The sequence below is a fragment of the Phaseolus vulgaris genome, chromosome 8, assembly GCF_000499845.2.
Source record: "Phaseolus vulgaris cultivar G19833 chromosome 8, P. vulgaris v2.0, whole genome shotgun sequence".
Lineage (NCBI taxonomy): Eukaryota > Viridiplantae > Streptophyta > Magnoliopsida > Fabales > Fabaceae > Phaseolus > Phaseolus vulgaris.
In genome coordinates this window covers 54,523,839-54,535,978 of record NC_023752.2, presented here as the reverse complement: position 1 = coordinate 54,535,978, position 12,140 = coordinate 54,523,839, and the positions used below count along the sequence as shown (strand labels likewise).

The following is a 12,140-nucleotide window of genomic DNA, read 5'->3' as shown; positions in this document are numbered from 1 at the left end:
GAGGTCAAACTAATTAGTCAGTTGACTGACCTGTAAGTTAGGGAAAATAGTCAGTCGAAGAGGAGTAGTAGTCTGACATGTCATGCTGATGTGTCCGAACAGAACGGTATACCCCTCCTCCGACGAAAATGGGACACTTAAAAAAGAATGGGATCGAAATCGTGGAATAAAGAAGAACGAGGCAGACAAGGGATAAGAAGACGTGTGGGTAAGACGATAAGAGGTTGCCAATACAAGATTATAAAAAGGAAAGGAAGAGATTTGAGAAAGGGAATTTTTTGGACAAAAAGTGAGAAAGACAGAAAAGTGAGGTTGAGATAGTAAAGAGGGAATATAAGTGTTTGACAGGTTGTGTTGGTCAATTGATCTATCAAATTAGAGAATCCTATTACTTATATTTATATTTATTATTATTATATATTGTTGTAGTAAAACAAATATACATGGTAATTAAAAATTTGAGATAAATCAAAATTGAAATAAAATAGAAATAATCAATTATTTTTTTATCGCGAAATGCACTCCATCTATTAATTTAGTCGTTTACATGAAATTTATTGTTAATTCCACCATGTTTTAATTTATTTCCCATATTCACCCCTTCGTTTTCAATTTTGTTAATTACACCTTATTTTTCACTTAAAACATGTGTTATTGCTTTTTTTTCTCTATCTATTATACATTAGTTGAAGTATGTTGCATTATTGTTCTTAATTATATCCCAATGTTTGTACAAAGATTCATATCACATTTTGTAATACATTGAAAAAATCAAGTCTACTAAGAGAGAAAAGGTATATAATACCGTAAATGGTGCAATGAAAAAAATATACACGTTAAAAATTACAAAATTATGATTAAAATTTATTAAACAAAAGGTGAGACTCACAGTAAAATTAAGCATGCAATTTTCTAACACTTCTTTAAACACACATTCTATTAGTATTAGTCAAAACTCATTAAAAACACAAAATAAAATGGTTTGTTAAATAAAAATAAGACTTAAAAAATAAATTTTTGATAAGTTTTAACTAATTAAAAAACATGTATTCAATATATTATATTTTATTATTACATTAAATTCAAGGACTAGGGTTTCTTAATTTCAGAAAGAAAGTTTATTAATTTTCATAACCTATGGTTTGGAATAAAATAAAAAATTCCATGAAAGTAAAAAAATTAACAGAGTTATAGGGCGCACGGGAGCAGTAAGAAGAGTGACACAGAAGATCGGGTCCTCTGTACTGGACTGAACTGAAATATCTTCTTCTCCATTTTCAATTTTCTATTGTCATAAAACCCTAAACCCTGAATTAGGGTTTTCGTTCTCCATTTGCCATTTTTGTCACCACCAACACTACACCATGCTAACCGCAATCCTCAGAAGAACTTGTTCCACCCTCTCAAGGCGCGCTTTCCCCGCCGTCATAATCTCCGCCAGCAACGACTTCCGGCCACTCTCCGCCCCCTTCATTTCCAGAACCTTCCACTCCAAACCCGGTCCGTTGAATTTCCGTTCTTCTTTATATCATCGTGCGGAATATGCTGTTGACGATTTCCCTTACGAAGAAGGCTCTAAAGGGAACGCCGACGAAGGCCTCGAAATCGCGAAGCTCGGAATCTCTCAGGATATTGTCTCAGCTTTGGCCAAGAAAGGCATCACCAAGCTCTTCCCCATTCAGGTTTGCTTTGCTTCTGAGGGTTTGTTTATTCTTTGATGCAAAGCATGATTTGTGGTTTATAATGATTAGCGATGTGCAGTTTAGATGTTTTTGTTAACTTTTTTTAATAAATTATTTGGCTTTTTGAATTGTAGAGGGCTGTGCTGGAACCTGCTATGCAAGGTCGTGATATGATTGGTCGAGCTAGGACTGGAACTGGGAAGACTCTTGCTTTTGGGATACCCATCATGGATAAGATCATTCAGTTTAATGCTAAGCATGGGTTGGTTCTATTTGCTTTTTTATGTTATCGTGATACTTATGTTTCGTTATTACCTAAATTTTGCACTTGTTTCTCTGCTAGAGTTGGATTTTGTAATTGATGTTGGTGTGGATAGAATCATAGAAATGTTATTTGTGTCTCTAACTTTACAGTTTTTGTGTGTGATTGATGTGGCAGGCGGGGTAGGGATCCTTTGGCTTTAGTTCTGGCTCCAACGAGAGAGCTTGCTAAGCAGGTTGAGAAGGAGTTCTATGAGTCGGCACCTAACTTGGATACAATTTGTGTTTATGGGGGTACGCCAATCTCTAAGCAAATGAGGCAGCTCGATTACGGGGTTGATATTGCTGTGGGAACACCTGGTCGGATTATTGACCTTCTCAACAGAGGTGCTCTAAATCTGAAGGAAGTTCAATTTGTTGTTCTTGATGAAGCTGATCAGATGCTTCAAGTTGGCTTTCAGGAGGAAGTGGAGAAGATCTTGGAAAGATTGCCCCTCAAACGTCAGACTCTTATGTTCTCTGCAACAATGCCATCTTGGATAAAACAGATTTCACGCAATTACCTGAATGATCCCCTGACCATTGATCTAGTAAGCATGAAGTTCCATTTTAGGCACTAGGAGAATGCCTGTAACCTGTTGCAATTATGAGATATCATTTAGTTTGACTTGAATGTACTTCCTCTTGCAGACTATAATGTACAAAATAAATGTAGTAGATTAAGTTGTAGGGCGCATGAATTTCTTTGAATGATAAGTTTATCATATTTTAATGTCTATATATTGGATGTGTTGTGTGCATGTGTGGGATTACATGTTATCATTTTGACTGGAAACTTATCGGTGCTGTAGGTTGGAGATTCTGATCAGAAGTTAGCAGATGGAATTTCACTGTACTCCATTGCATCTGACTCGTATGTTAAAGCGGGAATTCTTGCACAGCTAATAACAGTATGACTTCCAAAACCATCACTTATCGATGACTTCATTGCTAGTTCTGATTAGTGATTGTTAGTCTGTTTGAAAACTGCCTTAATAGTATTCAACCCTTGCCTGCCTTAGTTGCATTGCGTTAGGAGGGGGCTGCCTCAACGGCAACCTCGGGTGGTGATTAGTCTCACATCAACTAGTGATATGATATAAAATTAAATAAAGCTTGTAGAGGTTGAGGAACCTTTCACTCCAAACCTGGTGCGTTGAATATATATAGCTATTTAACTAGAGGGTGAGGCTCGGTGCAAGGGTAAGGTTGGTTCGTTGTGACCCGGAGGTAACAGGTGCAAATCCTAGAAACAGCCCCTTGCTTGTGGTGGTAATGCTGTGTACACCTACTGTCCTTAGACCCCACTAGCCTGGGGCAATACCTTTTATATATTTTAATTAGAAAAACCAGTTGAGGAAACTTGTTTGTGGATTTGTTTTTCTCTCTTTTTCCTAATGATATATCCTTTGTTAGGAACATGCAAAAGGAGGAAAGTGTATTGTTTTCACTCAAACAAAACGTGATGCAGACCGATTATCATTTACCATGGGAAAAAGTGTTCAATGCGAGGCTTTGCATGGAGACATATCACAAGCTCAGAGGGAAAAGACTCTTGCTGGCTTCAGAAATGGCCATTTTAGTGTTTTGGTGGCAACTGATGTTGCCTCACGTGGGCTTGATATACCTAATGTTGATCTTGTGAGTTCTGTTTACTGGTTTCTTTTTTCTAATGGAAATTTTCTTATAGTTGATCGAATTTGTAAACAAGCTATAATTTTGTAGCTGATATATTTCTCCTTGCCTATTAGTTATTGCTTTTTCCTGTCAATATATTTGATATATTTCATGCAACACTCTAGGTGTATTCTGTTCTGTCATCAGCCTGTGCTGTTCATGGTTCTGTAGATTTTGGACCTCGCATAGATTTTCTGTTTGATTTTTTATTGTTCTGTGTTTTAGTCTTTGTCAATGTACAGTTCTTTAATGTTTAATGTCATGTGCATATGTAAATACTGATATAGTATGGACAATATTGATATCGTGTTATTCATTTTTTAGATATTGTTATCGTGTTATTCATTTTTTAGATATTGTTATCGTGTTATTCATTTTTTAGATATTGTTATCGTGTTATTCTTTTTTTAGATATGAATTTTAACTTGCTTTCCTCTTATAGGTAATACATTATGAACTTCCCAATTCTTCAGAGATATTTGTTCATAGATCTGGACGAACAGGTCGTGCTGGTAAGAAAGGAACTGCTATTCTTGTGTATACAGAAGATCAATCAAGGGCTGTGAGGCTTATTGAGCGTGATGTGGGCTGTAAATTTACAGAGGTGATTTCCTTTGCTGTCTTTTGGACTGGAAGTTGTTCCTTCCTGTTAATTACTAATCTTCTGGTCATTGAAATTGAGGCAACACTATTAAGATAGCATATATTCCTACTGCCTAAATCCCATCCTGCCTATGCATAATGGGATCTGAACCTGTTTATGATTAGTTTGGGCATCAGGTTGCCCTGTAAACTGATAAAATTTGAGTTACTCAATCTGAATTTTCTCTAGTACTCCAATCAATATATCTAAGCGGCTAGTGACCTACAATCCTTTAGTTATTATTACCGTTTTCTTTTTCCAGTGCTCTCCCTAATATGCTAATTACACTAAAGGTTGGTATTTTTTATTTATATTATTTATTGATTGCTTTCTGTTCCTGTATTCCTATTTATCAGCTACCAAGGATTGCTGTTGATAGTGCATCTATGGACGCGATTGGCATGGGCGGTGGGCGATTCGGCTCTTCTGGAGGTATAAGGGATCGTCGATATGGTGATACAGGTTTTGGCCGTGGTCCTGGATCTGGCCGTTCTGGTGGCTACAATAGTGGATTTGGCCGCCCTAGCTTTGGAGATTCTGGTGAAAGGTTTGGTGGACAGAGTTATAATCGTTTTGGTGGCTCTGGTTCCAGTCAATCAGGAGGGGGCTTTTCTGGTAGTTCATCTGGTGAAATGAGTAGATATAGTGGATCAAACTCTGGTAGGTTTGGCTCATCTGGTGGCTTTGGCTCTGGTCAATCAGGAAGTAGATCTGGTCGATCATCTAGTGGGTCTAGGTTTAGTCGTTCAGATGATTTTGGGGGATTTGGTGGTTCAGATCGTTCGGGTGGTTTTGGAGAACTTGGCTCAGGCCAATCTAGTGGCTTTGGTGATTCTCGTGGTAGTAATCAGAACAATAGAAGACCTTTTTAACCTTATAAAATATAAATAAATTGCGCTACCCTTATTTCTTGGTGGTTTAGTTCTTGTAGAGTTTGCTTCTGTCACTTTCTCTAAAACTTAAAGGCAGCTTCTTGGCTAGTCCTTGTATTAATCAGTAAGAATTGGGGAAGGTCATAGAATCAAAAGTTCAACGACCATAGGAATTTTCTTTTCTGGGACTTTTGGCTCAGGCTTAGCCCTGTTATTTTTTTAAAACATCTATAAAAAAGGAGAAAAGGGAGGCTGTATTCCGCGGGTTCCACCCCTATGGACACCGAATCTCATAATGATCCTGAAAATGTGTACCCACGTATATGCATGCATGAACAGTTTTCAAGAGGCAGCTGTATGAAGTGGTGATTTATGTGGATTTATGTTGCTTAAAGTAGTTAGTGGCAGGTAAAGTGCTTTGGATAATCGTGGAGTTATGTTCTATTTTATACTTAGTTATTATGAGAAACTCCTCATATAGTATGTAATTTGACCTAAAAGCAATTTGTTTTTTGTCCCTTCACCCCGGTTACTTCTGGGGTTTGATAAATAGTTTGAGAATCATGTGTATTAGATCCTGCCTTTTCTGGTTTTTATTTTTGGCATAAAACAGCTGCTAGGCTCCATTGATCCAAGTGAGGCTAGGAAGTAATAATGTTTATAAAAATTAAACAAAAAACGGTGACAGGAATAACTATAATTTAGAATTTTAGGATGGAGGAATTATAGACATTTAGAAGTTTGTTTTGTTTTCTGAAAATTAGGAAGGAGCATGGAGAAAAAATTTTGGTAAGAGGAAAGTGAATTCTGAAAATGTTGAAGTTTTTGTTTGGTGAAAATGATGGTTTAACCTAATTAGCTCTGATTTGACGGGCTTCATTTCGCTTAGACTGATAAAAGAAAAGTTTAGTGTAGATTAATTTATTGTTTAAACATTTCCCGATTTAATCACACTGTTTAGCGTTTCTAATAGCATCCCTGACAAAAAAGTTAAATTAAAATTATCGAAAACCTGACATGATTATTTTAATCATAATATTAAATCTTAAATATGGATACCGAAAAACATAAGCTAAGAAATTTCTTAAGCTAAATATCTCGAGCTATCTTTTTTTATATAAAAAATACAGCTTTAAACAATAGGTTTTTGTAAGGTTGTTCACGAGTTTGCTTTTTAATTACAATATCTTATTTTTCATACTCCACTGTATTACTCAAGGATCAACAAAAAAATTGATATCAGTAAAATCATTCCGAGAACCACCTTTTAATAACCAGTTCAGTACAAGTCCATTTTAATAAAAATAAGTAATGCATACAAATAAGATAGAAACTAGTCCCAAGAATATTTAACTAAACTAAATTTGAGTTTAACTTGGTTTTAAACAATCTTTAGCAATTTTGATCTATTTTACATAGTTAATAAATCTTGAAATTGTTAAACCATCCCAGTCTTGCGTCCTTATAAACAGCAGGCATGTAAAGATAACATTGAGATAAACCCACGTTTCATTGGCTGTGCCAAATGCTAGTGTTCATTCTCTACAGGACAACACAGACAATTCTCTATCATGTTTATGCCACTAAAAGTTATACACACAATCATAGTTATTACCTTAACTAAGGTAATCAGGACTCAAGGAACTAAGCCAATGTGATATGAACCAAAACAGTAATAATAGCAGAGATATTGGATGACACATAAACCACATGACATAACATTGGTATTCACACTTTTAATCTTCAAGAATTGGAAGTTGTTGCTTTTCTTTTTCTTTCATGAAAAAATTCCATGCTAACCATGCCGCACCAACAGCAGGCTCCACCTGTTGTGCAATAAAACAAAGATGTTAAAAACATTTGAATATTGATTCTTGATATCTGGGGACATAATTTTGATTCCTACTTAAAAAGTGTTATTTAATGGATGTTCAACAGAAAGTATTGTTAAATAGTACTTGTTAACCTTCTCTTTTGTAACATCTTCTAAGTACTAAAGAAATGAGATTTGATCTTCTATGCAATTGTTTTCAAAAATGATTTCCAACATCCAAGGAATGGCTGTAGAAGAAATATAAAAGACTATCTCCAAAATACACTGACCTTAGGTCTAATGGGAATTACCCCAGGAAAGCATTTGGTAATACACTTTATTACTTCTTTTCCTATATCCCAACTGCCCCTATGTGCTTCCAGAACACCACCAACCATCACGAGGGGAAAGCTACTCTGTCCATCTGCCAAAATTACAGACTACAAGTCATTATTGCACAATATTCATTAGAGAAGGAGAAAAGATCAAGAATTCATGTTAATGATCCAAAGATTCATGCCAAAGAACACTGTTATATTTTGCAAGAATGTTCTGGAGGCCAACTCAATTAGTTCAGATTTTAATCATAGTTTCAATTTCAATACAAGTTAGCCTTAGATGTGCAAGTGACAAATCAGTGAGACTTGGAACCACACTGAGATCCACTTGAAATTGCAACATCCAGGGATTATGTATGATGTTTTATTGTCAAGAAGACATGAACACAAAATGCTAGAGAAAATGTCCATATCTAGAGTTTGACAAATTCGGTAAGTCTATAGATACTAACATGCATCCCAGACATCAAGCATAAAGTTAGAAAATGCAAATTCTACAAGGCACAGACAATCCTGGCCTTTCTAAACATTACATAAAAGTGTATTGCGTTAAGGTTTTACTAATATTTCCAGCATACTACTTTAATATGAAATTCTACACTACACAACAGAACTCACTTGTATTTTTTTAATGGATATCTATCTATTCATGACGAGTATTATGATTTGTTTGGATGAATTTCTCCAAAAGCTAAAATTAGCTTATGCACAAGTTAATTTTTGTTTTAGAGAAATTACGAGAGAACTTTTACAAGTTAGCTTATGCATAAGCTCATTTTTTCCTCTTTAAAGGAGATTATGGAGAAGCTCATCCAAACTGACTATAAATGTTATGCACTAAAAATGACATTAATTTAAATAACCCTAACCTTGACCACACAATCCAAGTCTGTTTACAACTGCTTTGACACTTGAAACTAGCTCTTGGACAGCTTCTAGTAAGATTTTATGTGCAACCTCATCCCCAGCCTCTGCACAGATCACTACATTTGGAACAAGTGCTGCAATGCGGGCCCAGGCGGGATCTGCATAGGTCCATCTGAACATAACATGATGATATGATTGCCTTGACAAAATTACTTCCAACTTAAAAATTCTCATTTTTGAAAAATATACAAGTCAACTTAGTTTCCTTTTGTAGTGTGGATAGGCAAGGGACTAAATGACTAACCCATGACAACCCTGTCCCCTTTTTCTCTATACAGTGCACCGAAATTGGTTTAAAGTGCAACAGTCATGACTCAACAATTCCAAAAGCCCCCTCCCACATGCAACGTTGTCAAAATAAAAAAGATATTGTTACGTGTTTTTGGACGGCTCTCCAGGCTTAATGATGATTGTAAATTGGCATGATCAGAGTAAATTATAATCTGTATTATAATCCAGTTATTTTTAATCATCTACCCCCTTCCCTATCCTAGTTAGAATCCTGATTTTGTCAACACTGCATGCAAGAGCCCTTTGCACTTGGAACATGGATAATGCAGACGCACTTACCCTCATCCTTACCCGGTACTAAAATTCTCTTCTTTATTACAATAACTACGAGGGCAGCAAGGATTAAACTGTATACTACTTGTCAATAGAGGCTATATTACATTTCATGAACCAATAATCCCAAAAGCTTTAGCCCTTACATAAAGACACATGGATGGTTCTCTTCTTGCATTTCTAACAGAAAAATTTCCAAATACTAGCTATTTGCTTCACAAATGCAAATAAATGAACAATTATAGAACTAGAATATATACCCAATTATTTCTTCTGCAGAAGAAAGACCATGCCTTTGAAAAATACTACTTGTAAGCATTGTACTTGGACCACGACCATCATAAGCTCTTATCACTGCAGTTAACGCCTGTGCAGCTATTCCATATGCACTGCAATTAATAAAGCAAACTTTCAAACAAGCAATAGATGGAATCAAGATGGACACCAAGAGAAAGACGTTTCCCGTGGCTCTTTTTATAGCTTCTGTACTCATATCATGGGTGATGTCAATATATATGATACAGAAAGAGCTTTTAAGAAAACTAAGGTTGGATCAATTTACAAACTTAAAACCCTTTTCCGGTTAATGAAATTATCTGTCTCTATATTAACACTTTTTACTAAAAGCTAATTTTCAAGGTTAAAAAGTATAGAGGGGGTGTTACAGAAGAAACGAGGCAAGTTAAAGAGAAGGTGGGGGTGGGCGATCCTCATGAACAAAGAAATAGTGGTTACATTACCTGCCCCAGTCACCTAGGACAGGTCCACCACCTGCTGCTCTTGCTTCTTTTCCATCTTCAGTAAATCCATATGTAATGCTCCCTGTGCCAGCAATTAGTACACAGCCATGGAGTTTACCCATTGTTCCACTTGACAGAGCAGCTAAAGCATCATTCAGAACATATAACTTCACATGGCTTGGGAATATATCCCTGTTTACAAAAGGCCACAGCATAATTCAGTCTTTAAAATGACAGATAAACTATAATGGATATTAAATGACACATCATAGTTAAAGAACTGAACCAGCAGAATGTACAAATAAGCTACAGTTTAAATAAATTTCAATTCTTTATAGATAAGTCCCCTACTTGTATTGTGGTCCTGGCTTTAGTTATTTTACAAATACTGCTATAGCAAATTAAAAACAATGAAGAAAGTCAGTATCATTCAATCTTAAATAAAATTGGTATAATGCAGTAGACTTGTTATATAGGTAAACATAAAATAGCAGATGTTATGTTATCACTTTCCATTATAAAGGTTGAGTTCAATAATAACATTGTTATTCATGATAGGATTAACTAATTTTATTTATGGTCTCTATTCTATATTTAGGAAGACAATTCTCTTTCATAATATTATGATAAACAACTTAAAAGTCAGTTGCATCCTTTCACAATTTAATATATTACAAAAAGTAACATACAGATCATCTATGTCATTAGATATAAAATCACAAAAAGCTAACAGATAAATAAAATAAATAACTTTGTTAGTTTCTTCTAATATCAAGAGTAAAAATAGCTTGATATGCCTTTTATCAACACAAAAAATGGAAGATACGCTTAAATAAAGCTTATCTACCTGAGCCAATTGAGAATTCTTTCTTGATCTGTTGGATGGTTAACACCAGATACAGCCAAACAAACAGCTCGGACTGAAGATCGTTTTGAACCACACTTTGAAAGAGCATGTGCCATAACCTTCTCTATTGTTTCCCTTGCAGCAATTTCTGTAGAAGAAGTGATTAATGGTAACAGCTAAAGTAAGACTTCCCTTGGAATGGGATCTTCATTTTATTATGACAGGTATAATTCTTTAAAACTGTTCAATACATGAAACTTTGTCTATTGTTGGTACACAAACTTAACACACAAAAACGAGCCAATGGAGATGCTACATGTGTACTTGGCCAGCAAACATAAGTTATCACTATTTTGTTTTGGGATGAGAATGGGATGGTTAAAATAAGAACTTCATCATTGCAAAATAAGGGAGAGAGCACAAAGTGAAGATTAAAAACAGGCACATCTAAAGACAAAAACACTGTTGCCAAAGCTTCTTTAGAATGCCAAATATAAAATCCGATTACAAGAATGTAATCTTTAATAGACTTTAACAACTCAAACCAAGGAATGTACCATAAGATTGCAGGTTTTCTTAAATGATCAATCTCCAACAGCTTAGTTGTAGACCAAACTTGCTTGTGACTACCTTAGATCAACGCGCCATTTAGCTTCATAACCAAACAGCCCCTTTCTCCAGTACAAAATGTTTCTGATAACCAAGTTGCTTAAGCAATAACCACTTAACCAGCATCTTACTAAGGTATGCAAAAACAAATGTATATCTAAACTAAGAGGTCCCTCTCATCCTCCCCATAGTTCCCAACCCAACAAGGCACACACTGAACTAAACAGGGTGTTAATGTAAACCAAATCAATCAAAATGCCCAAACACACAACAAATATTCCAACAAAACAAACTAACAAACAACCCATAAAAAAAATTAAGTTTCGAAACAAACTCCAAAGGGAAATCATCAAGCACACCAAGTGTACAAGAGAGGGGATTATGAATTACCTCCAACACTATTGTGATTGGAGCATCCAGCAACAGCCCTTGCAAGGGTGGGAAGGGAATGGAGCTGAGAGTGAGAAAAGGGAATCATGGGCATACAAATGCAGACAGTGGATGTAGTTCCACCGTCCAAACCCAACAAGACACCACTGTCACCATCTGAGACACCAATGTCATCCTCAAACTCCCAGATTTCTCCATTCCTGTACCTCTTCATCCCTGCATCAACCACCACCTGATCCTGTTCCTTCTCCTTCTCTTTCTCCTTCTCTTTCTCCTTCTCCGGCCTCATCATTCACTATTTCAAAACTCGAGGAGAGAGAAAGCAACGTTGACGGAAGATAACAGACAATGATGGGAGAATGAGAACAAGGAGAAGATGACTATCGAAGACTGAATTTTTAATGATGGGGTCTCATTTAAATACGACAAAATTTCCACCTTGGACGGCCACTGCAATAACTGATTTCTCGCACCTTGTCGTTTCTCAGATTTCTTTTTCTGCTGCCAAACAAACCCAGAAGAGAGAGAAGACAGAGCGTTGATATCTTTTTTCTATTCGAAAAAACAAATCAGAAAAAAAAGAGAGCCTTTTTTTGAATTTTTCACGCGTTTAACATTTTTTTTCTTCCAAATAGCATTCTCAAAGAAAATTACACAAGTAATCAAATTTTTGCCGTGTTATTTTCCGGTTATGAACCATAAATCAGCTAGAAACCAGATTCTGATATAAAATGATTG

The 12,140-nt window shown here is 35.7% G+C and overlaps 2 protein-coding genes across 2 annotated transcripts; one reads left to right on the top strand and one right to left on the bottom strand.

The window, feature by feature from the left end:
• The first annotated feature begins 1,176 nt into the window (after nucleotides 1-1,176).
• Nucleotides 1,177-5,747, top strand: LOC137823769 (DEAD-box ATP-dependent RNA helicase 53, mitochondrial-like). Its single transcript, XM_068629032.1, has 7 exons — nucleotides 1,177-1,682; nucleotides 1,817-1,944; nucleotides 2,122-2,533; nucleotides 2,795-2,893; nucleotides 3,399-3,623; nucleotides 4,102-4,263; nucleotides 4,659-5,747. The coding sequence occupies exons 1-7, from the start codon at nucleotides 1,365-1,367 to the stop codon at nucleotides 5,172-5,174; spliced, it is 1,860 nt and encodes a 619-aa protein (XP_068485133.1). The 5' UTR covers nucleotides 1,177-1,364; the 3' UTR covers nucleotides 5,175-5,747.
• Nucleotides 5,748-6,665: 918 nt separating this feature from the next.
• LOC137824252 (uncharacterized) lies at nucleotides 6,666-12,102 on the bottom strand. The gene is made up of 7 exons (XM_068629807.1): nucleotides 11,403-12,102; nucleotides 10,404-10,551; nucleotides 9,557-9,748; nucleotides 9,077-9,205; nucleotides 8,195-8,364; nucleotides 7,278-7,411; nucleotides 6,666-7,000 (listed from the first exon to the last, which is right to left on the bottom strand). Exons 1-7 carry the CDS (start codon nucleotides 11,692-11,694, stop codon nucleotides 6,911-6,913), a joined length of 1,155 nt encoding a protein of 384 aa, XP_068485908.1. The 5' UTR covers nucleotides 11,695-12,102; the 3' UTR covers nucleotides 6,666-6,910.
• Between the last annotated feature and the right edge of the window lie 38 nt (nucleotides 12,103-12,140).